This window comes from Hemitrygon akajei, chromosome 6, assembly GCF_048418815.1.
Source record: "Hemitrygon akajei chromosome 6, sHemAka1.3, whole genome shotgun sequence".
NCBI lineage: Eukaryota > Metazoa > Chordata > Chondrichthyes > Myliobatiformes > Dasyatidae > Hemitrygon > Hemitrygon akajei.
The window spans coordinates 103175845-103202053 of record NC_133129.1 but is presented as its reverse complement, the minus strand read 5'-3'; the positions used below and the strand labels follow the sequence as shown (position 1 = coordinate 103202053).

Here is a 26209-nt window from a genome sequence, read left to right as displayed (position 1 = left end):
AAGAACCTATCAACCTCCACTTTAAATGTCTCCTTATTCTGGCTTCTGCCCCCTTCCTTTCCAGTCCTAATGAAGGGTTTCAGCTCAAAACATTGACTGTGTATTCCCCTCCATAGATGCTGCCTGACTTGTTGAGTTCCTCCAGCATTTTGTGTGTGTGTCGCTCAGGATTTCCAGCATCTCACGTGTTTATCTCAATCCCAGGATACTCGATCCTCCACAACAGAGAGCCCCTGGAGCAAACGCACTGACTGTAATTATGGACACAATAGGCCTGAAGGAGGAGAGCAGGAATATGGCATTGATCAACCTTGCTTATGTGGAATAAGAGAACAGGATGGAAGAGCTGAGTGGCCTCTGCTGTCCTCTTACTTGATGTTGCCTAATGATGGGACTCATTGGGTTTTCCAGGTCACTCCCACAATCAGCTATGGTGGCCAAGGTCGGGCAGAGCCCAGATAGGGTTGTAGGTTGCAGAGAGAGCTAGGGGTAAAGTCTTCCTGCACCTCATCACTAATGTTGTTATATTACAGTATGCTCGGCTGGTTGAGATCGTTGGCATGCATGACCTGGGTGTGGGTATCACTCTGGGTGCTCACCAATCCATCGGCTTCAAGGGAATCCTCTTGTTTGGAAACAATGCCCAGAAGAAGAAATACCTTCCAAAGCTGGCTACAGGTGTGTGTTATTGAGCAGTGGAACAGGGCAGGGATGAGCAGAGGGTCAGGGTGGAGTGACTGTGCAGTGGTGGGTGGGCACAGGAATGAACTGGGTTTCTTTCAAAGAGTTTCACATCCACTGTGTGCACAGTCGGCTGGGTATTGAAAATGATCCCTACTTAGGTGTCAAATTGTGGTATGATAGTTCCCCAAACACTCACTCCCTTTCTATCAAATATTTATCTATCTCCACTTTAAATACACTGCAACTCCCATGAGCAGTCGGGACAGAGAATTTCATCCACCCTCTGCAAGTCGGAATCCCTACACACTTCAGTTTTAAAGTACTTTCTCCTTACCTTGTCATTATGTCCTGTTGTTTGGAGACCCTCTCTCCAGTGAAAACATCCCAACATCTACCCCTTGGGATCTCATATGTTTGCATGGCCACTCTTCATCCTTCTGAACACCATAGAAGAGAGGCCCAAATTATTTAGTCTGTCTTGGAAGAACAGCCCCCTCATCCCAGGAATTACCCAGTTGAATCTCCCTTGGACTCCCTCCAGTGTTGGTCTTTTTTACGTACAGGGACCAAAACTAGTACTGCAAGTGTAGCGTCACCAACACTCTGTACAACTGGAATAAAACCCCCTATTTCCAAACTCCAATTTCTTTATAACAAAAGTACCAAAATGCCCTTTGTTTTAACTGTTTGTTGGACCTGCCTGTTAGGTTTTATGATTCATATACCCTTGAACTTCACTCGCGTTCAGTCATTCTCCACTTTGACAGTAATCTACTTTTTATTTCTCATTTCAAAGTACGTGACCTGCCAGTTGCCCACATTACACGATGAGGCCACACTCAGATTGGAGGAGTGCTCGTATTCCATCTGGGTAGCTTCCAGTCTGATGGCACAAATATAGATTTCTCAGTCTTCCGGTAATTGTTCCTCACCTTCACCATTCTCCATTCCCATTTAGAACCATAGAACCACAAAACATTACAGCACAGAAACAGGCCTTTTGGCCCTTCTTGGCTGTGCTGAACCATTTTTCTGCTTAGTCCCACTGACCTGCACCTGGGCCATATCCCTCCAAACCCCTCTCATCCATATATCTGTCCAAGTTTTTCTTAAATGTCAAAAGTGAGCCTGCATTCACCATTTCATCTGGCAACTCATTCCACATTCCCACCACTCTCTGCGTGAAGAAGCCCCCCCCCCCCCCCCAAGTTCCCTTTAAACTTAATCCTCCGGCACCTGACCCGTGGATATCGACATTTTAAATATTTCTGCCAGGGCCCCTGCAATTTCAACACTAGTCTCCTTCGAGGTCCAATGGAATACCCTGTCAGGTCCTGGGGATTTATCTACTCTGATTTGCCTCAAGACAGCAAGCACCTCCTCCTCTTCAATCTGTATAAGTTCCATACTTGTTTGCCTTGTTTCCATAGACTCCATTCCAGTTTCTTTAGTAAATACAGATGCAAAAAACCCATTTAATATCTCTCCCATTTCTTTTGGTTCCATACATAGCCGACCACTCTGATCCTCAAGATCCTCAAGAGGACCAATTTTATCCCTTGCTAGCCTTTTGCTGTTAACATACCTGTAGAAGCTCTTAGTATTATCCTTCACCCTGACTGCCAAAGCAACCTCATGTCTTCTTTTAGCCCTCCTGATTTCTTTCTTAAGTATTTTTTTTACTCTTTTTATACTCCTCAAGCGTCTTATTTCCTCCCTGTTCCCTATACATGTTATGGAGTTATGGAGCAATACAGCATAGAAACAGGCTATTTGGCCCAACTCATTGATGCTGACCAACATGCCCTTGCAAGTAAATCCCCTATACATCTCTCTCTTCTTTATCAGAGTTCCAATATCCCTCGAGAACCAAGGTTCCTTATTCTTATTCATTTTGCCTTTAACCCAGACGGGAACATACAGACTCTGCACTCCCAAAATTTCTCCTTTGAAGGCCTCCCACTTACCAATCATATCCTTGCCAGAGAACAACCTGTCCCAATCTACGCTTTTTAGATCCTTTCTCATTTCTTCAAATTTGGTCTTTTTCCACTTTAGAACTTCATTCTCTCTTATCTACTTACCCGACCATCATCTCCCTCTGGTCCTCCTTCTCCTTCCCTTTTTTTTCCCCATGGTTTTCTGTCCTTTCCTGTCAGATTTCCCCCTTCTTCAGCGCTTAATCTCTTTCACCAATCAACTTCCCAGATCTTTACTTCACCCCTCCCCTTCTCCCAGTTTCTTCTATTGCCTGCCATCTTGTACTTCTTCCTCCCCTCCCCCACCTTCTTACTCTGACTTCTCTTCCTTTCCAGTTCTGATGAGGGGTCTTGGCCTGAAACTCTTCCTGGCCCACTGAGTTCCTCCAGCAGTTTCTGTGTGTTCCCCTCTACCAAACCTCCCTGTTACATCCTCAAAGAATTTGAGCAAGTTTGTGAAAGGTGATTCCATAAAACTATGTTGACTGGGTTTAATTATGTTCACCTGTCTTAAATAATTAGCTATTTCCTCTTTAATTACTAACATGGGGATCTTGCCAAGAATAGCCATTAAACTACGTGACCTGTTGTTCCCTGCCTTTCTCCTTTATGAACAGAGGAGTTACATTGGCTGTTGTCAATCCATGCCTTCCTGGCATTTTGCAGATTATGAAAAAATTAAAACAATGGTCTATTGTCCCTGCAACAACTTTCTATAAAATCCTAATTTGCAGCTCATTAGCTCTTGATGACTTGTCCACCTTTATGCATTATCTATTAATCCTTTTATATTTCTTATTGTATCTTTTAGTAATTTTTAATGTATTGCACTGTACTGCTGTTGCAGAACAACATATTTCATGTCCGTGATAATAAATCTGATTCTGAACCCCCTAAGTTTCTCTAATACCTTATCCCTCCTAATTGAAGTTTTTGTGTGCTGTCAAAGGATCATTTGTTATCTAAGTATGTATGCCATGTACAACTCTGAGATTTGTCTTCTCCAGATAGCCATGAAACAAAGAAAACCATGTAAGTCTGTACGAAGAGAAACAGCAAATCCACCCCTACCTCAAAAAAGAACACAAGATTATCAACCCCATAATCCCTCCCCCGCACAAAATATAACTAATAGATTGACCCCAAACCCTACATTAAAAAAAGAAAGAATGGGAAAAAACATAGAATATAAAAGCTATAAGACTGAAAAAAGTCTGTAGTCCAAATCCTTAAACATAGATATAGCAATAGAACACAGGCTACTACTCTAGCAGATCAAAAGGCAGTTGGTGTTGAGCCCATGTTCTACCATGTTGCTTGAAATTAGCCTGTCTGATTTCGTAGAGATTTTAATAAGCAATATATTCTGCTGTTGCAAAATATTTATTCAACATATTTCCTGTTATTAATTCACCAGCCTCATTCACAGGTCCTATTTGCCTTTGCTGCCCTGTTGCTATTTGTGTATATAGTCTGTTCATTTTTGTACTACATGCTAGTTTTCTCTCAAAATTTATCTTCTCACTTATTTCCAATTTAACATTATCCTTGACCTCTTCTGTTAACCATAGATTGTGACTCTTTCTCATGAAATCTCTCCTTCTGACAGGGATAAACTCCTGCTGAGCGTTGTAGACTAACTGCGGTGTAAACATTTGCCACTATGCCTCTACTGACCTGACCCTTCGTTCGTTTACGCAGCCCACCTTGGACAACTCCTCCCTCAATCCATTAAATTTTGTCCCCTTTTAAACTGAAACCATTGGTTATGGATGTATGTTGTTCACCCTCAAAATCCACTTGGAATTCTATCATAAATGGGTTACTAGCCCCTTAAACCTCGATTCCTCATTAATACTTCTTATTTACACAAGACCAAATCTGAAAAGCCCACACCTATATAAGCTAGGCAATGAACTGCCCTAAAAAGAGATTCCTGATGCATTCCTTAAATTCTTCTATGATAACCTTGCTAAGAAATTAAAATTCATTGTGATAGTTGTAGCGTGCCCTTGCTATTTCCCCACTGACACTCTGACCTACTGACAAGCTACATAGACCTATCCCACCCTTGCTTTCCTTTCCCTGATATTCATGACATTAATCCAACAGTCAAAAGAGGATATGCTTGTGTTCATCCAAAAACATCTAGGGTGGGATGTGAATCAGTGTCCAGGTATAAGGAATTTTACTATATCCAACCCATACTGTCCTGCCCTGGAATGTATGATGCAACAGTGTGGAGGGAGCTTCACTCTGTGTCTGACCCTGGGTGTGTGTGATGGGACGGTGTGGAGGGAGATTCACTCTGTGTCTGACCCCGGGAGTGTGTGATGGGACAGTGTGGAGGGAGATTCACTCTGTGTCTGACCCTGGGTGTGTGTGATGGGACGGTGTGGAGGGAGATTCACTCTGTGTCTGACCCTGGGTGTGTGTGATGTCCCTGCCTTGCGAATGTTCGCTCTCGACAGGACTGTACTTGGGGAATGCTGCATGGTTGGATGTGCTGTCTTTTGAGTGCACTGTTAAACCAAGGCCCTTTCTGCCTAATAGGATGGTGTTATAAAAATTCCAAGATTATTTTTTTCAAGAATAACAAGATTATGTTTTTTTTGCTATGTCAGAGTCAGCATTTAGCACTGAGCCAGTGTCACCAACATTGTCATGATATTAATTCTGGGACCTGACTCTGCACAGATTGCCTGTATGGTTTCCTACGTTGCTCCAAAGAGTGTTTTGTTAGCAGTGAAATATTTTGGGACATCATGCTGTAATGCAAGGTGTTATATAAATGCAAGTAATTTGTGTCCAGGTGAAACTATTGCTGCCTTCTGTCTTACGGAACCAGCGAGTGGGTCAGACGCAGCGTCTATCAAGACCACCGCTATCAAAAGTGATTGTGGAAAGTACTACACCCTGAATGGGGGCAAAATCTGGATCAGGTACTGGGGTCTGGTTGGTGGTGGGTGTGGCACTCTCTATGCATGGCTGGGTGTATGGGGTTGAGTAGGATTCGGGATCAGTCATGATGAAATGGTGGAGCAGACACATTGGGCTCAGAGGCCTAATTCTGCTCCTATGTCTTATGGGTGGAAGAGGCAGGCTCTGCCTCACAAACAGTTCATTTCATGTCTGGATTCACTGCTCAGGCTTTTCAGTGTCTTAAAAGATATGATAGGAAGTGCAGCACACAAAAAATTCTGGAGGAACTTAGCAGGCCAGGCAGCATCTGTGGGAAAAAAAAGTACAGTTGACATTTCAGACTGCTGAAGGGTGTTGCTCAGATTTCCAGCATTTTCTCTTGTTTGCGATGGGAAGTGCAAATGAGATTAAGGTACATGTTTCCAGTGCAATGTTATGAGGGGTGTTGATTATCTGTCATTTCCCACAATGATATATGACTGTGCGGCTCATCATTTGTGCATTGTGGGGTGGCTCTGCAGTCAGATTCTGTAAAGGCATGAACGTTGACAGTAAGGACAGGTAAACCATCCAGCCATTGTTGGAGCTACTGATGTGGCCATTTTTCTCCTCTTTCGAGCAGTGACCAGATCTGAACGGCGACTTTTCTTGGGAGTTGTCGGAGGATATTATTACCAGGACACGCCGTCCATTCCTGAGCACTCCGCTCAAGCTGCTTAGGTGCAATGTCAGCATGTGCAAGACTGGCTTTCACTCAGTCCTGTAACCTCTTACGAGGTCACACCCCTCCCCCCCCCCCCCCGTCTTTTCTTCCTTGCGACAACTCTCCATATAGCAATTGTTTGAGTATTCTGAAATCGTCCATGCATCTAAGGTGTCCTGTCCAGCAGAGCTGGGCTTGTAGAATCATTGCTTCTATGCTTGTGCTCTCTGCTCTTTCAAGGACTTCCAGGTTGATGACACGGTCCTGCCAACAGATTCCCAGGATTGATCACAGGCTATGTGTATGGAAGGGTTCCAGCATTTTAAGGTTCCTTCTGTATAAGGTCCAGGTTTCACAGCCAAATAATGGACTGCCAAGGATGACTGTACACCTTGAGTTCCGTGGCTTTTTGGATGTTACGTTGGTTCATCACACATGAACACAAGCACCTGGGGGCTTGACTGGCCTCACAAATCCTAGCACTGATTTCTTATTCTAAGGAGCCATCACTTTTGAAGTATTTGAATTCCTCCACTGTTTTGAGTACCTTCAATACATATGGATGGAGCAGAGGCAGTAGGCATTGGACTGGGTTGGAACAGGACCTGTCCTTTGTAAGCTAATGGTGAGGCTGAACAGATGAGTGGCTTCTGCAAACCTATTGACAAGCAGCTAAAGATTGGCTTCTGTGTAGGTCATAAGGGTACAGTCATCAACGTATAGGGCTTCTCTAATGAGATTACTGATTGTTTTTGTATGGGCCCTTCAAGCGACCCAAGTCAAAAAGTGATCAGTCCATCCCATACTTTTATTTATGTCCCACGTTATACAGTGCTGAATGTGTGGTATAGTATGTACATGAGGAACAGAGTAAACAGTACTGGTGCCAGTACATACTCTTGCTTCACACCATTTGAAATACTGAATGACATCGAAGTCTCCCCATTTGACAAAGCAAGTCCACTGATTTCACTGTGGAAGAAGTGGGTGAGATTGACGAAACTGCATGGGCACCCAAATTTTGACAGCAGTCACCACAAGAACTCCCTGTTGACCATATCAAAGGCTTTGGTTAGATCCACAAAGACAGCAAGTAGTTGCAAATTCTGTTCAGTGCACTTTTCTTGAATCTGACGAATGTTGAAAACTAGTAGTACTACAATAGTGCTACAGCCTGGTCGAAAGCCACACTGTGCCTCAGGGAGGTTCGCCTCTGATATGTTGGCAATCAAGCAGTTGAGGATAATGCAAGTTAAGATTCTCCCCCTGCCAGACAAGAGTGAGCCCATCTACCTGTGCCCTTGAACAGTGGAACAATTATGGCATCCCTAAATTCCTCAGGCATGTCTTGAGGAGTATAGATGGGGTAAACATTTAATTTACTTTAATTTCGTTTACTCAGTTTCACACTCTCACCCTCTGAGTGAAGAAGTTCACCCACAGGTTCACCTTTAAAAGTTTCGCTTTTCACCCTTAACCCATGACCCTTAGTTCTCGTCAGTGGAAGAAGCCTACTTAGATTTACTCTATATACCCCATACCTCTATCAAATCTCTCCTCATTCTCCTACCCTCCAGGGAATAAAGTCCTAAACTATTCAAACTTTCCCAATAGCTTGGGTCCTCAAGAATCAACGACATCCTTGTATATTTTCTCTGTACTCTTTCAATCTCATTGGTATCTTTCCTGCAGGTGGATGACCAGATGTGCACAATATATTCCAAATTTAACCTCGCCAAAGTTTATACAACTTCAACATAACATCTCAACATCTAAACACAAGAGGTTCAACAGACACAGGTAGATGAGATCAATGCACAAAAAATGCTGGAGGAACTCAGCAGGTCAGGCAACATCCATGAAGGGAAGTAAACAGTCAACATTTCATCCAAACCCTTCATTAAGACAGGACTCAATACTCTGATTTGTGAAGGCCAATGTGCCAAAAGTTACCTGTCTATCTGTGATGCCACTTTCGAGGAATTATGGATCTGTATTCCCAAAAGCCTGTCTACCACCATACTCCTCAGTGTCCTACTGTTCACTTGTGTCAGTGCCTCCACAGTTCAGTCCATTGACCACTGTGGAATGAGCTCCAGAGGACAACACATAACAATGACTATACTGTACATTTGCGGGGATCAAGGAAGGAGAGGCCTTCAAAGTTCAAAGTAAATTTATTGTCAAAGTATGTCTATATGACCTTGAGATTCATTTTCTTGCAGATGTTCACAGTAGAACAAAGAAATGCAATAGAGTCAATGAAAAGCTACTAGCAAATAACCAATATGCAAAAAATGACTAACTCTGGAAAACAGATAGATAAATACTTGCATACATAAATACTACTTCTGAGATCATTGGTTATAGAGTTCATTAAAGTGAGTCCGTAGGTTGTGGAATCTGTTCTGAATTGAGGTGAGTGAAGTTATCCACACTGGTTCAGGAGCCTGATGGTTGAAGGGCTCAACCACTGCATGATGAGGAAGGGAATTTGGTGGATTACAGTCAAGTGGGAGAGAAGGAGAAACGAGAAACCTGGATTGAAGGGGCAAAAAGAAAATGTATGAAAATAATGGTATTTGTATTTAAATTCTGTGAAGAAATTTCTCAGCAGAATGTAGAGCCTGTAGGCACGCAGTTGAACAGTTTGTTTTGTTCCTGTTGCAGGCTGGCTGGCGTTAATTTAATTACTGCATTGTCACTTGGCAACGTTCAGCTTTCTGGTGGTGAATTTAATTGGTAGTTAGTGCACAATATGAGTACCATTCATGGAGCTAACAGAGGGTGTGTGTGGTGTACTGCAGTTGGACCTGCACCTTCTGTCTCTGTGTAATTCATAGCCAATCTCTTACTTTCTACTTGCTGAGAGATTTCTCTGTTAAATTAGAATGTGTGTAGTGACCTATTGACACTGCATTAGCAGGGAGGCATTGGCACTTGAATCTCTCCCAACGTGTTCTCTCGAGAGTGCTGTCAGTAGATAAGGCACCTTATCCCTGAGTATGTCGCTATTAAAGAACATTGGCTTAGCTCTGATTTGTGAGAGTGAGCAACATACTGTAACCAGGTCTGTCTATTCTGGCAGTAATGGTGGGCTGGCCGATATCTTCACCGTCTTCGCAAAGGTGCCCATGCAAGATGAGAGGAGCGGCGAAGTGAAGGACAGAATCACCACGTTCATTGTAGAGAGGGGTTTCGGCGGCGTGACCAGGTGGGTATATGTTCATTATCATTGTGGGGAGGGGTTTCAGCAATGTGACCAGGTGGGTATACGTTCATTATCATTGTGGGGAGGGGTTTCGGCGGCGTGACCAGGTGGGTATATGTTCATTATCATTGTGGAGAGGGGTTTCGGCAATGTGATCAGGTGGGTATACGTTCATTATTATTGTGGGGAGGGGTTTTGACAATGTGACCAGGTGGGTACACGTTCACAATCATTGTGGAGAGGGGTTTCGGCAGTGTGACCAGGTGGGTATATGTTATTATCATTGTGGGGAGGGGTTTCGATGGTATGACCGGGTGGGTACACAGTCACAATCATTGTAGAGAGAGGTTTTGGTAGTGTGACCGGTTGGATACATGGTCACAATCATTGTGGAGAGGGGTTTCAGTAGTGTGATAGATAGATAGATAGATACTTTATTCATCCCCATGGGGAAATTCAACATTTTTTCCAATGTCCCATACATTTATTGTAGCAAAACTAATTACATACAATACTTAACTCCGTAAAAATATGATATGCATCTAAAATCACCCTCTCAAAAAGCATTAATAATAGCTTTTAAAAAGTTCTTAAGTAGTTTACTTAAATACATTGAGTCCTAACCCCGGCACTTTAACATATCTTACTCCTGGCAGTTGAATTGTAAAGCCGAATGGCATTGAGGAGTATTGATCTCTTCATCCTATCTGAGGAGCATTGCATCAATAGCAACCTGTCGCTGAAACTGCTTCTCTGTCTCTGGATGGTGCTATGTAGAGGATGTTCAGGGTTTTCCATAATTGACCGTAGCCTACTCAGCGCCCTTCGCTCTGCTACCGATGTTATACTCTCCAGTACTTTGCCCACGACAGAGCCCGCCTTCCTTACCAGCTTATTAAGACGTGAGGCGTCCCTCTTCTTAATGCTGCCTCCCCAACACGCCACCACAAAGAAGAGGGCGCTCTCCACAACTGACCTATAGAATATCTTCAGCATCTCACTACAAACATTGAATGACACCAACCTTCTAAGGAAGTACAGTTGACTCTGTGCCTTCCTGCACAAGGCATCTGTGTTGGCAGTCCAGTCTAGCTTCTCGTCTAACTGTACTCCCAGATACTTGTAGGTCTTAACCTGCTCCACACATTCTCCATTAATGATCACTGGCTCCATATGAGGCCTAGATCTCCTAAAGTCCACCACCATCTCCTTGGTCGTGGTGATATTGAGACGCAGGTAGTTTGAGTTGCACCATATCACAAAGTCCTGTATCAGTTTCCTATACTCCTCCTCCTGTCCATTCCTGACACACCCCACTATGGCCGTGTCATCAGCGAACTTCTGCACATGGCAGGACTCCGAGTTATATTGGAAGTCTGATGTGTACAGGGTGAACAGGACCGGAGAGAGCACGGTCCCCTGCGGCGCTCCTGTGCTGCTGACCACCGTGTCAGACCTACAGTCTCCCAACCGCACATACTGAGGTCTATCTGTCAAGTAGTCCACTATCCAATCCACCATGGGTCACATGGGTTCACATTCACGATCATTGTGGAGAGGGGATTCAGTAGTATGACCAGGTGGGTACATGTTCGTGATTATTGTGGAGAGGGATTTTGATGGCGTGACCACATGAGTTCACGGTCAGTGCGGAGAGGGGTTTCGGCAATGTGATCAGGTGGGTACACGTTCATGATCATTGTGGAGAGGGGTTTCAGTAGTGTGATCAGGTGCATTCATTATGAAGATAGATTTTGATGTAATACCATGTGTTCCTCTGGTCTTGGAGCTCCCCGCTGAAGTTCTAGTTCCAGAGTACTGCAGAACAGTAACAGCCCTTTCGACCCATTTAGTCTGTGCTGAACATTATTCTGCATCATCCAATTAACCATAAACCCTCCAGGCCCCTCCCATCCATGTTTCTGTCCAGACCTCTTTCAAATGTATCACTTCCACTGGCAGCTTGATTCACACTCGCATCACCCTCTGAGTGGAGAAGTTTCCCCTTGCGTTCCCTTTAATTATTTGACCTTTCAACCTTAATCTATGACCTCTAGTTCTAATCTGACCCAGCCTCAGTGGAAAAGGTCTGCTTCCAGTTACCTATCTAATTCCCTCCTAATTTTGTTTCAGTGCTTCCATCAAATCTTCCCTGGTTCTCCTGCGCTCCTAACCTATTAAACCTGTCCTTGTACCTCAGGTCCTCAAGTCCAGCAACATCCTCGTAAATCATGTAGATTCCCTTTGTAAACTCTGTCAGGTGTGAATCCTGACCCAGTCAACCCAGTGTCCTCTTCTGCTGTACAGCAGGGCTAGAATTAGCTCTCTTGGTCCCCAGGTTACATTCTCAGAGCACAGAATATATCATGAATACAGCATCTTCTGAACCTGAAGTCTTCTCGTTAGGGTGTGTGTGTGTGAGAAAGGGAAAGGAATGGGACATGGCTTACTACTGTTGTTTTGTTGCTTTGTATATTCTATTTCGTTATGTTTTGTATTGTTCTGCTGAACTTTGACACCAGAATGTGTGGCGACACTTGTGGGCTACCCCCAGAGCATCCTTGGGTGTGTTTGTTGTTAACACAAATGACACATTTCACTGCCTGTTTCCATGTACATGTAATAACGAAATTAATCTGAACACCAGCCACCTCTCAATGTAACTGCAAAAAAGCGATATATATCAGTATGCCAGCAGATGGCGATTTCCCCTTGCACTCAAAGACCAAAAATGGTTGTCATTGCTAGTAGCTAAAACTCATTAATAAACCAATCATTAATCAACTCTTCTAAGTGAAGCAGAATGCTACGGGAAAGTTGTGCTTTTTATTTACTTCTGAATGTAACATAAATGCCAACTGAATGCAGTGATTTATATTTTAGATTTCTGCACATTTATGTTACATTTTGAGAGATTCACTTAACCTTTTTAATTGACCATCAGTGATAAATTCTGCTTCCATGCCCCAAATTTTGTTTAATCATAAAAATTCAAATCAATGGGAAAAATGCATGCTGAGAGTTCATTTCATCTCAAAGTTCAAAGTAAATTTTATTCTCAGAATACGTAGATGTCACAGCATACAACCCTGAGATTAAATTTCTTGGCGGGCATACTCAGCAGACTTGTAGAATAGTAACTGTAAACAGGATTAATAGGACTAAGAGCGTAGACGGCAAATTGTGCAAATACAAATATAAATAAATAGCAATAAAAATGAGAGCATGAAATAACAAGATAAAGAGTCGTTAAAGTGAGATCATTTCTTGTGGGGAGTATCTCAATAGATAAGTGTAGTTATCCTTTTTAGTTCCAGAGCCTGATGGCTGAGGGGTAATAACTGTTCTTGAAGCTGGTGGTGCAAGTCCTGAGGCTCTTGTCATAGCAGAGAATGTATCCAATATTCAAACTGGAATTCTTGTTCTTTGCAGACATCCATTAACACAGAAGAGTTCCCCCAAAAAATAAGTGACAGTAAAAAAAAAAGAACTCCAGAGCCCCCTGTTACGTACCCCGTAACTGGGTCACTTACCAGCAAAGATAGAGAGGTCCATTGAAGTCTGATGGTACTATTTTTAACAGTATTTATTGGTAAAAATACACAAAAATAATACCAATGCAAACATACAGATAATATACGCCGTCAATACTAAATCTAAAAGCACGGGTATAATAATAATCAATAAGAAATAGCTCTATCGTTGTCTAGGGGATAATGTATTGTCCGATGGAACTATAAAAGTCACTCAAGTTCATTCAGGCTGCAGCTTTTTGGTTGGAGAGAGAGACGGAGTTTAGAACTTGCCCATTTTCCTTTTTATGATGTCGATCCTTCGAAATGTCGTCGGTGTCCTTTTCCTTTTAGCTAAGCCGTCTTCCGTGGTCAGTCCCACCAATTCCAAGGCAAATGGAAAAGGACGCACGTGGGCTTTCCACCGGCTGTCGCTTTTACGCTGTCACGGGATTTCTAGCGTTCTCCTGGTGCGTCTGAAAGGGGTTGTTCCCCAGATCCTCTTTTATCCTTACTCACGGGGTCTCAGATGTCAGTCAGGTTGGGAGGATGCCATCCCCCCAACCAGCCCACATTGCTCATTCCTTGAGGACGTCGATGAATAGCACAGTGCTCAATACACAATTCCGTCTCCAAGAGACAATGGCCATTTCCCGTGGTTTTGTATCGTTGAGGGGCCAGGACATTCCAAACCCTCTGTGGATTCTGCGTCTCTCTCTCTCATTTCCTGGGTCTCCTGACCTGAATTAATAGCGGTCTTGCGATTCTCAAAAAGGAGGGGGCTACTTTATACCCTTTGGCCCCTCAGAGTTGGGGCGCAGGCGTAACACCCCCTTTTTCAACACGTTTTTACCATCAGTAAAAACGAAGTAATACAGAGTTTTACAGGATTTTAGAATCTAACACAATACAAAAGTTTTTTTTCTACCGAGTAATACAGTTATACATTCAATTCAGCATCTAATTACCGATTACATTGTCACTTCCTTTAATATCTTAACATCTTGTACCTTACTAAAGTCTTGTAGCATCAGACTCCAATTTAAAAACCACCTATTTTTAGTTCTTATTTTTCTTTAGCAAACAAAAACTAAAGAGTTGTGATCTTAGCTTACGGTGTTACGTATCCCGTAACTGGATCACTTACCAGCAAAGATAGAGAGGTCCGCTGAAGTCTGATGGTACCATTTTTAAACATTTTTATTTATAAAGGGGCACAAAAGTAAGGTTACTACAAACATTCAGATAAAATACGTCGTCAATACTCAATCTAAAGCGCAGGTATAGTAATAATTAATAAGAAATAAGCTCTATCATTGTCTAGGGGTAAGGTATATATTGTCCGCTGTATATCTAAAAGTCTCTTGCGGTCACTGCAGTTCCACCAGCTGCCGTCTTTTGGGGTGTCGCGGTGGTGCACTTTTGTTGGAGAGAGAGAGAGATAGAGATTGAATGGAACAGTTACCCAGCGGGTTTTTCCAACCTTTATGAGTTCGATCCGTCGGAGTCTCGTTGGGGAATGGCCACTCACTTGTGGCCTCTCCTGTAGCTAAGCCGTTCTTCCGTGGTGAGGTCGCCAATCCCAGGCAAGTAAAAGACGCACACAAACCCCCCCCCCCCCAAACCGGCTGTCGCTATTAAACGCTGTCACAGGATTTCTAGTGTGTCTTCTGGTGCGTCTGGGGGGCCGTCTTTACAACCCCTCTTTTATCTGAACTCACGGGGTCTCAGATGTCAATCAGGTTGGGATGATGCAATCTCTCTCCATCTCTCCACCCACGTTGCCCTGAGGGTATACACGTAGTACAGTTCCCAATTCACAAAGGTGTCTCCACGAGACAATGACCACAGTCGCCAGCTTTTGCCTCGCCGTGAAACGAGGGACACCGCACGTATCTTTCTCTTCTCTTGGGTCATTGACCCCCCCTTCACTAGGGCTCTTGCGATTCTCACAAAGGAGGGGGCTGGGGTCATAACACCTCCCCTCTTAAAAACGTTTTTACCAGCGGTTAAAACGGAGTGGTACAGAGTCTTACAGGGTTGTAGGATCTAACATAGTACAAAAGCTTTTCTTTTAACTACAGAGCTGTACCGTCATACATTTTTCAGCGTCTAAACAGTTAAAGATTACAGTGGCACTTCTGTTAATATGGTAACATCTTGTCCCTGACTAAAGGCTGGTAGCATCAGATTTCAACAGGCAGGGTTCCAAGGGGGTTGTCTTTGTTATTCACATGCTTTGTCAAAATCCCGTACAGCCGGTTTTTCTATTTAAAAATGGCGCCCCCATTAACCGTCACCTCTTTTCTGGTGAGTTCCTACGTGGGGGACCTGGGTAATTTGGCGAGGTACTCTCCCACCTTTCCGTTCCATAAGGGTTATTCTCTCAACACCGTGTTCCAAGCTTAAATCATCGTGTGAATTTCCACCCAATTCTTTAATGTTACACAGGTAGCTAACCCTTTTGTCAAGACCGTGCAGGCTGATGGGTTTCAGTTCGAACCTTTCCCTCCGGCCGCATTTAAAATTCGGCTTTTGCACAGCGCTCTCTTGAATAACAACAGCATGTGGGGCACCTTTACATTCCAAATCAACCTGTAATCGATGCGCAGGCACCGCGTTACCAAGCCCTCATTTCTGTAGCCCAGTTGCTTCTTCTGACACCAATCTAAACTTTAAATTTTCTTCATTCGATTTGGGATCTACAAACATCCCGTTCCCTTCAATAATAATGTTTATTCCCCCCATGGTCGAGTTCCACTTTAAGGTTCACCACCCCTTCGTGTACAAACACCTGGGAACCCTCCCTTCCCCCAATTACCAGGGTTAACCCTGTCTTCACTGAACCCAGTCCATCTGACCCACAGGGACTGCATTCCTTTTCAACTGAATCAAATACCTCAGACTTTTTCTGAGCTCCATTACTAGGTTCAGTACCACGTGCATCCACATCTTGGACACACTCAAACGGGACATCTGCCTCTTCCAGGCTTTCAATACCCGTACCCTTTTCAAATTCTAAATTCCCCTGATCCTCCCAGTTCCTCTCTGGGCAACTCCCTTCCGGAGTAAACTCAACCCCACGGGATGAAACAACCTCGTCTGCCAACCCAGCAGACCTCTCCAAGGTAATGGCATCCTTTTCATCTAGGACTGCCTTCATCTCATTATCGGGAACACCTTGACAACTCCCAACTTCTTCAAACAGGGCTGCCACCCCCGACAGATCATCCATGTCCAACTCTGGACCTTTTAACAGCTTTTTCCGTTTCTCATCTTTATTTACTACCTCTAGGACCTTTCTCCGCTAAGCGCAGATCTAGCTCCTCTCCCTTAACTCCTTTCACTTTACTACTCTTCGGTTTACCACCCTCAGAACCCTCGTGGTACAGGGTCGGTAGGACCGTCTCGGCCAAATCAATACTGGCCAGATTTAAACTGCTCGCTTTCTCAGCTGCCTTTCTCGACAAGCTGTGAATGCTCGCGCCTGTGGTACAGACTGGAGATGCGAGGGGCGGGGCTGCAATCCTCACAGGCTGTTTGGGCCGTGTCACCCTTGTCCAAACCTGCCCCCCGGCTAAATCATTTCCGAGGAGGACGTCCGCGTCAGTTCTCAGGAATTCTGATGGCACCCCTATTTCGACTGGTCCAGATACCAGCTCACAATCCATAATTACCTGATGTAGGGGCACCATTTCTATTCTGGTACCTATCCCCTTCACGGTGACCATTCCCCTTCTCCAACCGAAATCTAGTATCTCACGGTGGATCAACGACAGCTCCGCCCCGGTGTCTCACCAGATTCGGACGGGAATGGGTGGGTCTCCCCCCTTCACGGACACGGTTCCGGGTGACAGCCAGGTCTCTGACCCTTCTCGTACTCTGTCTACCCGACGCTCTCTCGTCGATTTACTGATTACCACGGCACACCTGATAGGGACCGCTGCTTTCCCTTTTTCTGGCTCCTTTCTCGGAGCAAAGCACCTAGAGGCAATATGTCCTCCCTTCCCACAATTAAAACAGGTCAAGCCAGGAAATCTCGGGCCGCCTGGCCTTTCCCCATCAACCTTACCACTAGCTCCCGGCGGGACCTCTGCGTCAGCTGGCGGACTTTCTTGGTCGTTCCCACGGTCTCTCGGGTAACCTTTTGGCGAGGAAAACTTTGTCCTGTGGGTTAGGGCATATTCATCTGCGAACCTAGCAATTTCCGAGATGGACTTATTCGGCTTCTCATTCAAATACATCCGGATCTCCTCCGGAACACACCCTTTTAATTCCTCAATCAAAAATAACTCCCTGATACGCCCATAATCCCCGTCCACCTGTTCCGCGGTGCACCAACGGTCCAAGAGCACACCCTTTTCATAGGCTAGCTCGGTATACGTTTGATTCCACCCTTTCCGTAAATTTCTGAACCTTTGTCTATAAGCTTCAGGTACTAGCTCGTAACTCCGGAGAATGACCTCCTTTACTTTGGCATAATTCTCCGCTTCCCCTCCCTCGACGGCCAATGCCGCATATGCTCGTTGTGCCTTCCCTTTTAACACACTTTGTAACAATGCCACCCACTGCTCTTTGGGCCACTTCTGATTTACTGCCACCTTTTCAAAAAGCAAGAAATAACTATCAACATCCGACTCTTCGAATGGAGGTACTACCCTCAACTCCCGACTAACATTAAACCTCTCCTCTCGATCTAACCCTAGATCTCTTCGCTCTTTCTTTAACTTCTCCATCTCCAAGTCATGTTCCCTCTGTTTCTGTTTCTCCTCATACTCTCTTTGCTTTTCAGCTCGTTCCTTCTCGTTCTCAGCTCGTTCCTTCTCTTTCTCGGCTACTTCTAGCTCTTTTAGCTGAATTTCATGCTGTCTTTGCTTTTCAGCTTGGTCCTGCTCTTTTTTCACCTCTAACCCCTTTAGTTGGAGCTCCTGGTCCCGTTTCACCTCTAACTCCTTTATGTGGAACGCCTGCTCCCTTTCTTTCTCGGCCCTTTCTTTCTCTCTCTCAGCCCGTTCTTTCTGTCTCTCAGCTACTTCCAGCTGCTTTATTTTAAATTCATGTTCCAACCTTAATTTCTCCAACTCTAGCTGATCCATCCCACTAGCTGATACTTTTTCAGGGATATTTTCCAATACCTCAGCTTCGAACACATTCTTCCCAATGTAATACTGAGTTATGACCCCTCGCACCTCCCGCTTTTTCATGGACGACCTCACTTCTGTGAGGTCCAATCCCTTCGCCAAATTTAACAAGTATGATTTGGTGGCCGCCTCTAGCACCTCCACAGTCGGGTTTTTCATAAATTCACCCATGTCCATCTTTGCTGGTTTCCCGTCTGGCTACCTGCGCAACCAGATCCAAGTTTGGACTTACAAGCCCGATTCACTGGCCTCCCCCAATTTGGTGTCAAATCCCGAGACGAGAATCCCAAGTTGTTACGTATCCCGTAACTGGATCACTTACCAGCAAAGATAGAGAGGTCCGCTGAAGTCTGATGGTACCATTTTTAAACGTTTTTATTTATAAAGGGGCACAAAAGTAAGGTTAATACAAACATTCAGATAACATACGTCGTCAATACTCAATCTAAAGCACAGGTATAGTAATAATCAATAAGAAATAAGCTCTATCGTTGTCTAGGGGTAAGGTATATATTGTCCGCTGTATATCTAAAAGTCTCTTGCGTTCACTGCAGTTCCACCAGCTGCCGTCTTTTGGGATGTCGCGGTGGTGCACTTTTGTTAGAGAGAGAGAGATAGAGATTGAATGAAACAGTTACCCGGCGGGTTTTTCCCAACCTTTAGGAGTTCGATCCGTCGGAGTCTCGTTGGGGGGTGGCCGTTCACTTGTGGCCTCTCCTGTAGCTAAAACCGTTCTTTCGTGGTGAGGTCGCCAATCCCAGGCAAGGAAAAGACGCACATGAACCCCCCCACCGGCTGTCGCTATTAAACGCTGTCACAGGATTTCTAGCGTGTCTTCTGGTGCGTCTGGGGGGCCGTCTTTACAACCCCTCTTTTATCTGAACTCACGGGGTCTCAGATGTCAATCAGGTTGGGATGATGCAATCTCTCTCCATCTCTCCACCCACGTTACCCTGAGGGTATACACGTAGTACAGTTCCCAATTCACAAAGGTGTCTCCACGAGACAATGACCACAGTCGCCAGCTTTTGCCTCGCCGTGAAACGAGGGACACCGCACCTATCTTTCTCTTCTCTTGGGTCATTGACCCCCCCTTCACTAGGGCTCTTGCGATTCTCACAAAGGAGGGGGCTGGGGTCATAACAACGGGTATACTACAAAAGTTCATGCAAATACTAATCTTTATGTTACTTTCAAACTTAACAGGCAGGCTTCCATGGGGGCTGTCTTTATTATTCACATGCTTTGTCAAAATCCCTTAAAACCAGCTTCTGCTATTTAAAAGTGGCGTCCCCATTAACCCTCGCCTCTTTTCCGGTTAATTCCCACGTGGGGAGCTGGTGCACCCTGGCGAAATAGGCTTTCGCCCGCTCCTTTCATAGGAGTTATTTTCTCAACAATGTGTTCCAAACTTAGACCATTTTCCGAATTTCCACACAATTCTTTAATTTTACGCAAGGTGCTAGTTTTCTCTTCAGGACCCTTCAGGCGATCAGGTCTCAATGCCAGCGATCCCTCTTTGTTCAAACAGCATTTCGAATTCTGCGGTTTCACACCACACTCTGGAATAACAATAGCGTGTGGGGCCCCTTTACCTTCCAACTCAATCTGTAATTGAGTCACAGGCACAGCGGTACCAAGCCATTGTCTCTGTAGCCTGGTTGCTGCGTTTGACATCAATTCAGACTTTAAATTTTCTTCATTCGATTTGGAAACTACACTTTTCCCTTTTCCTTCAATAATAATATTCACCTCACCACCTTCGATCTCCTCACTAACTTTTAACACACCTTCGAGCACAAACACCTGGGAGCTCTCACTTCCCACTATTACCAAGGTTAACCCTTTCTTCACTGAACCAAGTCCATCTGACCCACAAGGACTGCATTCCTTTTCAACTGAATCAAATACCTCAACTTTTTCTGAGCTCCATTACTAGGTTCAGTACCACGTGCATCCACCTCTTGGACACACTCAAACGGGACATTTGCCTCTTCCAGGCTTTCATTACCCGTACCCTGTTCAAATTCTAAATTCCCCTGATTCTCCCAGCTACTCTCTGGGCAACTCCCTTCCGGAGTAAACTCAACCCTGCGGGCTGAAACAACCTCATCTGCCAACCCAGCAGACTTCTTCAAGGTAAGGGCACCCTTTTCATCTAGGACTGCCCTCATTTCATTATCGGGAACACCTTTAGAATTTTCAACTTCTTCAAACAGTTCTGCCAAACCAGACAGATCATCCATGTCCAACCCTGGACCTTTTAACAGCTTTATCTGTTTCTCATCTTTATTTCGTGCCTCTAGAACTTTTCTCTTCGCTAAGGACAGGTCTACCTCCTCTCCCTTACTCTCTTTCACTTTACTACTCTTCGGTTTACCACCCTCTAAAACCTCATGGTACAGGGTCGGTAAAAACATCTCGGCCAAATCGATACTGGCCGGATTTAAACTGCTCTCGTTCTCAGCTGCCTTTCTCGACATGCTGCGAGTGATCGCGCATGCGGGATAGATCTTGGAATCTAGGGGCGGGACCTCCACCAGCGGTCTCGTCAGCTTCATTGCTGACCAAACCTTGCCACCGGCTAAATCATTACCCAGAAGGATGTCCGCGTCAGTTCTTGGGAATTCTGATTGCACCCCCATTTCAACTGGTCCAGATACTAGCTCACAATTCATAATGATCCTATGTAAGGGCACTGTTTCCGTCCCTTTTCCTATTCCTTTCACAGCTACCATTCCCGTCTTGCGACCAAAATCCAGTACCTTACTGCTAATCAATGACAGTTCAGCGCCCGTGTCTCTCCAGATCCGCACGGGAACCGGTGGATCTCCCTCTCTCACAGACACGGTTCCGTTTGACATACAAGTCTCAGACCCTTCTCGTACTCTGTCTACCCGGGGCTCTCTCGTCGATTTACTGATTACCACGGCACATCCAATAGGGACGGCTGCTTTCCCTTTTCCTGTCTCCTTCCTCGGAGCAAAGCACCTAGATGCAATATGTCCCCCCTTTCCACAATTAAAACAGGTCAAGCCCGGAAATCTCTGGCCATTTTGCCTCTCCTCCCCAACCTTGCCACTAGCTCCCAGCGGGACCTCTGCCTCAGCCGGCGGGCTTTCTCTATCATTCCCACGGTCTCTCTGGGAACTTTTATTCGAGGAAAACTTTGTCTTGTGGGTTAGGGCATATTCATCTGCGAACCTCGCAAATTCGGAGATGGACTTATTCGGCTTCTCATTCAAATACATCCGGATATCCTCCGAAACACCACTTTTAAATTCCTCAATCAGAATTAGCCCCTTGAGACTCCAAAAATCCTCTTCCACTATTTCTGCTGTACACCAGCGATCCAAGAGCACACCCTTCTCATAGGCAAACTTGGTATACGTCTGATTCCACCCTTTCTTTAAATTTCTGAACTTTTGTCTATACGCCTCAGGTATCAATTCGTAAGTCCGGAGAATGGCCTCTTTACTTTGGCATAATTCTCGGCCTCTTCCTCCTCCATGGACAACGCCGCATATGCTCGTTGTGCCTTCCCTTTTAACACACTTTGTAACAACGCCACCCACTGCTCTTTGGGCCACTTCTGATTCACTGCCACCTTTTCAAAAAGCAAGAAATAACTATCAACATCCGTCTCCTCGAACGGGGGTACTATCCTCAACTCCCAACTAACATTAAACCGCTCCTCTCGGTCTAACCCTTGAGCTCTTCGCTCTTGCCTTAACTTCTCCATATCCACGTCACGTTTCCTCTGTTTCTCTGCCTCCCTCTCTTTCTCAGCTGCTTCCAGCCGTTTTAACTAAATTTCATGCTCTCTTTGCTTCTCAGCTCTTTCCTGCTCCCTTTCAGCTCTTTCCTGCTCCCTTTTCACCTCTTAACTCCTTTAGCTGGAGTGCATGCTCCCTTTGCTTGTCTCTTTCTCTTTCTCTTTCTTTCTCCTTTTCAGCTGCTTCCAGCTGCTTTAATTTAATTTCATGTTCCAACCTTAATTTCTCCAACTCTAACTGAGCCATCCCACTAGCTGGTACCTTTTCAGGGATATTTTCCAATACCTCAACTGCGAACACATTCTTCCCAATATAATACTGAGTTATGGCCCTTCGCACCTCCCGCTTTTTCATTGACAACCTCACCTCTGTGAGGTTTAACCCCTTCGCCATATTTATCAAGTCCGATTTGGTGGCCACCTCTAGCCGGGTTTTCTATAAATTCACCCACGTCCATCTTTGCTGGTTTCCCGTCTGGCTACCCGCGTAACTAGATCCAAGTTTGGACTTACAAGCCTGATTCACTGGCCTCCCAATTTGGTGTCAAATCCCGAGACGAGAACCCCAATTGTTACGTACCCCGTAACTGGGTCACTCACCAGCAAAGATAGAGAGGTCCGTTGAAGTCTGATGGTACTATTTTTAACAGTATTTATTGGTAAAAATACACAAAAATAATATCAATGCAAACATACAGATAATATACGTCGTCAATACTAAATCTGAAAGCGTGGGTATAATAATAACCAATAAGAAATAGCTCTATCGTTGTCTAGGGGATAATGTATTGTCCGATGGAACTATAAAAGTCACTCAAGTTCATTCAGGCTGCAGCTTTTGGTTGGAGAGAGAGACGGAGTTTAGAACTTGCCCGTTTTCCTTTTTATGATGTCGATCCTTCGAAATGGTGTCCTTTTCCTTTTAGCTAAGCCGTCTTCCGTGGTCAGTCCCACCAATTCCGAGGCAAATGGAAAAGGACGCACGTGGGCTTTCCACCAGCTGTCGCCTTTACGCTGTCACGGGATTTCTAGCGTTCTCCTGGTGTGTCTGAAAGGGGTTGTTCCCCAGATCCTCTTTTATCCTTACTCACGGGGTCTCAGATGTCAGTCAGGTTGGGAGGATGCCATCCCCCCAACCAGCCCACATTGCTCATTCCTTGAGGACGTCGATGAACAGCACAGTGCTCAATACACAATTCCGTCTCCAAGAGACAATGGCCATTTCCCGTGGTTTTGTATCGTTGAGGGGCCAGGACATTCCAAACCCTCTGTGGATTCTTCGTCTCTCTCATTTCCTGGGTCTCCTGACCTGAATTAATAGCGATCTTGCGATTCTCAAAAAGGAGGGGGCTACTTTATACCCTTTGGCCCCTCAGAGTTGGGGCGCAGGCGTAACACCCCCCACTCACTCCCTCCCACACACAAGCAATGGCAAAGCATTCAACCTCCACCACTTACTTAAGCAAAAAACATCCTTCCATCGAACAAGCAATAGGAGAGCCAACAAGAGAAATGATGATCTGCGTTACAACAAAAACTAAATATTTACCTAACAATTCAACATGCCACAGGTGTGCATCTCCTCCCTCCACGCTGCTCGCTCCTCCCTCCTCCTCCCCACCCCTTTTCTCTTTCTCTCTCTCTCACGTGCGCACACACGCATACGCACACACACGCCACTTAACAACGGGAGATATAAACATATCATTGTTAAAGTCTGCCACATCGGTTTTTTTTCTGAGTTCTCGGACTCAAGAATTGGCAACAAGCTCCTCCTCTGCCAGCAAGATAGTGAGAGTGCAATTTGCTGAGCACAGGGCCTCTGACAGTTAATTTGCAGTTCCTGATGTTCCATTTTCTCCTGCGACGCTTCGTTTAACGGTACCAGCTTTGAATCGGCTCATCCCCAAGGCTGCAAAGTCTCAGAACCCTGAAGGCACTCTTGTCTTCTCGGCTACGTCCTTAGGATAACAAGAAGTGGGTGAGCCACATGAGCGGGTCCCATTGCCGTAAAGAAGTTTAAATGTGGCTCTAGATCAGATCTATGACAGAACCCTACCCACCTTGAAAAGAAATAAGAGAAACGTTAAGTGAGACAATGAGTGAGTCTGAGGTTTTTATGACAGTTCATTTAAGCATGACAATATAGTGGTTAGCATTATGCTTTGCAGTGCCAACTGTTAAGATTGAGGTTTGATTTCCACCGCTGTTTGTAAGGAGTTTGTACGTTCTTTCCTGCGACCATGTGAGTTTCCTCTGGCTCCTGTGGTTTCCTCCTATGTTCCAAAGGTGTACAGTTTAGGGTTAGTGAGTTGTGGGTGCCAGAAGCCTGGTGACCCCAGAGCTGCCACCAGCACATCCTTGATGCAAATGATGCATTTCATTGTATGTTCTGATGTAATGCGCTGTATAAAGCAGATCTTTATCTTTTAACCTTTAGAAAATAGAGCAGTATCACAGTGGTGTGCCGAACTAATCAAACTAGTCTAAATAATCAATTCTGTCTGCGCATTGCCCATATCCTTCCATTTATGTTGCTCTAACCCAGGCAACTCATTCCAGGTACCTACCACTCTGTGAAACCAACAGCTTGCCCACACATCTCCTCTGAGCTTGCCGTCTCTCACCCTCACAGTGATCTTCACTGATGTGAACTTCTTATTCTAGAATGCAGGCTCCTGTGCTGGAAACATCCTCCACAGACACTATCCAAAATGCTGTAGGGGTATGGGTGAAATATTGTCTCCTACCCCCCCCCCCCCCCCAAACTGGTTGGGGGAAAACCAACCAGTTACAGGCCCTCAAGGACCAGCTGTGGTTTAATATGGAACTACTTGAAATTTGATATCTTATTCCCAAAGATCAGAGTGAGGATAATGTCCTTGGTTCATGGTTCATGGCCTGGAGGTATAATCAGGTATTCTATCCCCATCACAGCTTGTCTACAGTTCATTGCACAGGATGTATTTCCATCTCCCCGTGGGATTCTCAGATAAAAGTTCATGCACTTCCCCCTCCCTGTATTACACATTGTTAATCAGTTTATTGAAAATTACAGTTTCAAGTCTCTTTCCTCCACTGATCTTCAACTTGATTAATACGAGAAAATCTGCAGATGCTGAAAAGTGCAAGCAACACACACAATCCATCAGTTGGCCAGGCAGCATCTATGGAAAAAAGTACACAGTCGACGTCGCGAGTTGAGATTCTTCATCAGGACCAGTAATTTATGTGTGTTGCTTCAACCAGATTATTTCACTTCACTTACAGAGTGACTATCCCTGGTAAAGCCAGCACTTACCACCCTTAAGAATGTAGTGTTATGTATTCCTCTTATTCTCAGCTGTACGTCACCACACCAGCCTGTGATCCAGAGTCTGCGCTCTGGGTGTCAGCAGCATCCTGACCAAGTCTGACACTCGAGGCCATCCCATCACTGGTACATTTCTTCAGCTCTTTACATGAGAATGATATCCAGAAATAGGAACCCTTCAAGCTTGTTCCAGTACTGTGAGTATGCTCCCCAACAAACCCCCACAACCCAGCACATTTCCTCATTCAGTTATGGCCACAAGCTCCTGTTCAATCTGCTCCCACTAGCTCGCACATTTCTGATCACAACCAGTCACTGCAGAACAGCGGTACGGCAGCATAGCAACTCGTGTAATGCTTTATATTGCCAGCGATCAGCATGCAAGGAAGGATGGTGACACGTGAACCAGGGGATTCAGGTCTTTGAGTCTTAAAAGTTGGTTGTCCTGCTGAGTGAACACGCACGCCATGCTTGTTCTCATGTTGGTGAGGAGTTAGGGGCAGCACAACAGCCCAGTGGTTAGCATAACATTTTACAACACCAGCATCCCGGGTTCAAGTCCCACTGCTGTCTATAAGTAGTATTACATTCTTTTTGTGACCATGTGGGTTTCCTCTGGATGCTCTGATTTCCTCCCTCATTCCAAAGACGTATTGGTTAGTAAGTTGTGAGGCACTGGAATGATGGTACCAATTGCAGGCTGCCCTAGCACATCCTTGGACTGTTTGTTGTTGATGCAAGCAACACTTTTCACTGTTTTGATGTGTATGTAACAGATAGAGTTAATCTTTAATGTCCTTACCAGCCTTTCCTGATTCCCAGTGCCTCCATGAAACCTCCCCTGAACCTGCTGTGAGTGGAAAGCCCCAGATCCCCAATCTGTCCATAGAACTGAAGCTACTCCTCCCTGGCATAGTTAAAGTTGATGACCACCCTTGATAAAGTATAGTAGTTGAGCCTGCACACGAT

At 44.9% G+C, this 26209-nt stretch overlaps 1 protein-coding gene across 1 annotated transcript in view; it reads left to right on the top strand.

The window, feature by feature from the left end:
- The window catches only part of LOC140729828 (very long-chain specific acyl-CoA dehydrogenase, mitochondrial-like), a 113681-nt gene that overhangs the window by 39097 nt on the left and 48375 nt on the right, over positions 1 to 26209 (top strand). Inside the window, exons 7-9 of the mRNA XM_073050041.1 lie at positions 534 to 678; positions 5476 to 5605; positions 9377 to 9502. Of these exons, the coding sequence (XP_072906142.1) occupies positions 534 to 678; positions 5476 to 5605; positions 9377 to 9502 (401 nt within the window). The remainder of the gene's footprint in view (positions 1 to 533; positions 679 to 5475; positions 5606 to 9376; positions 9503 to 26209) is intronic.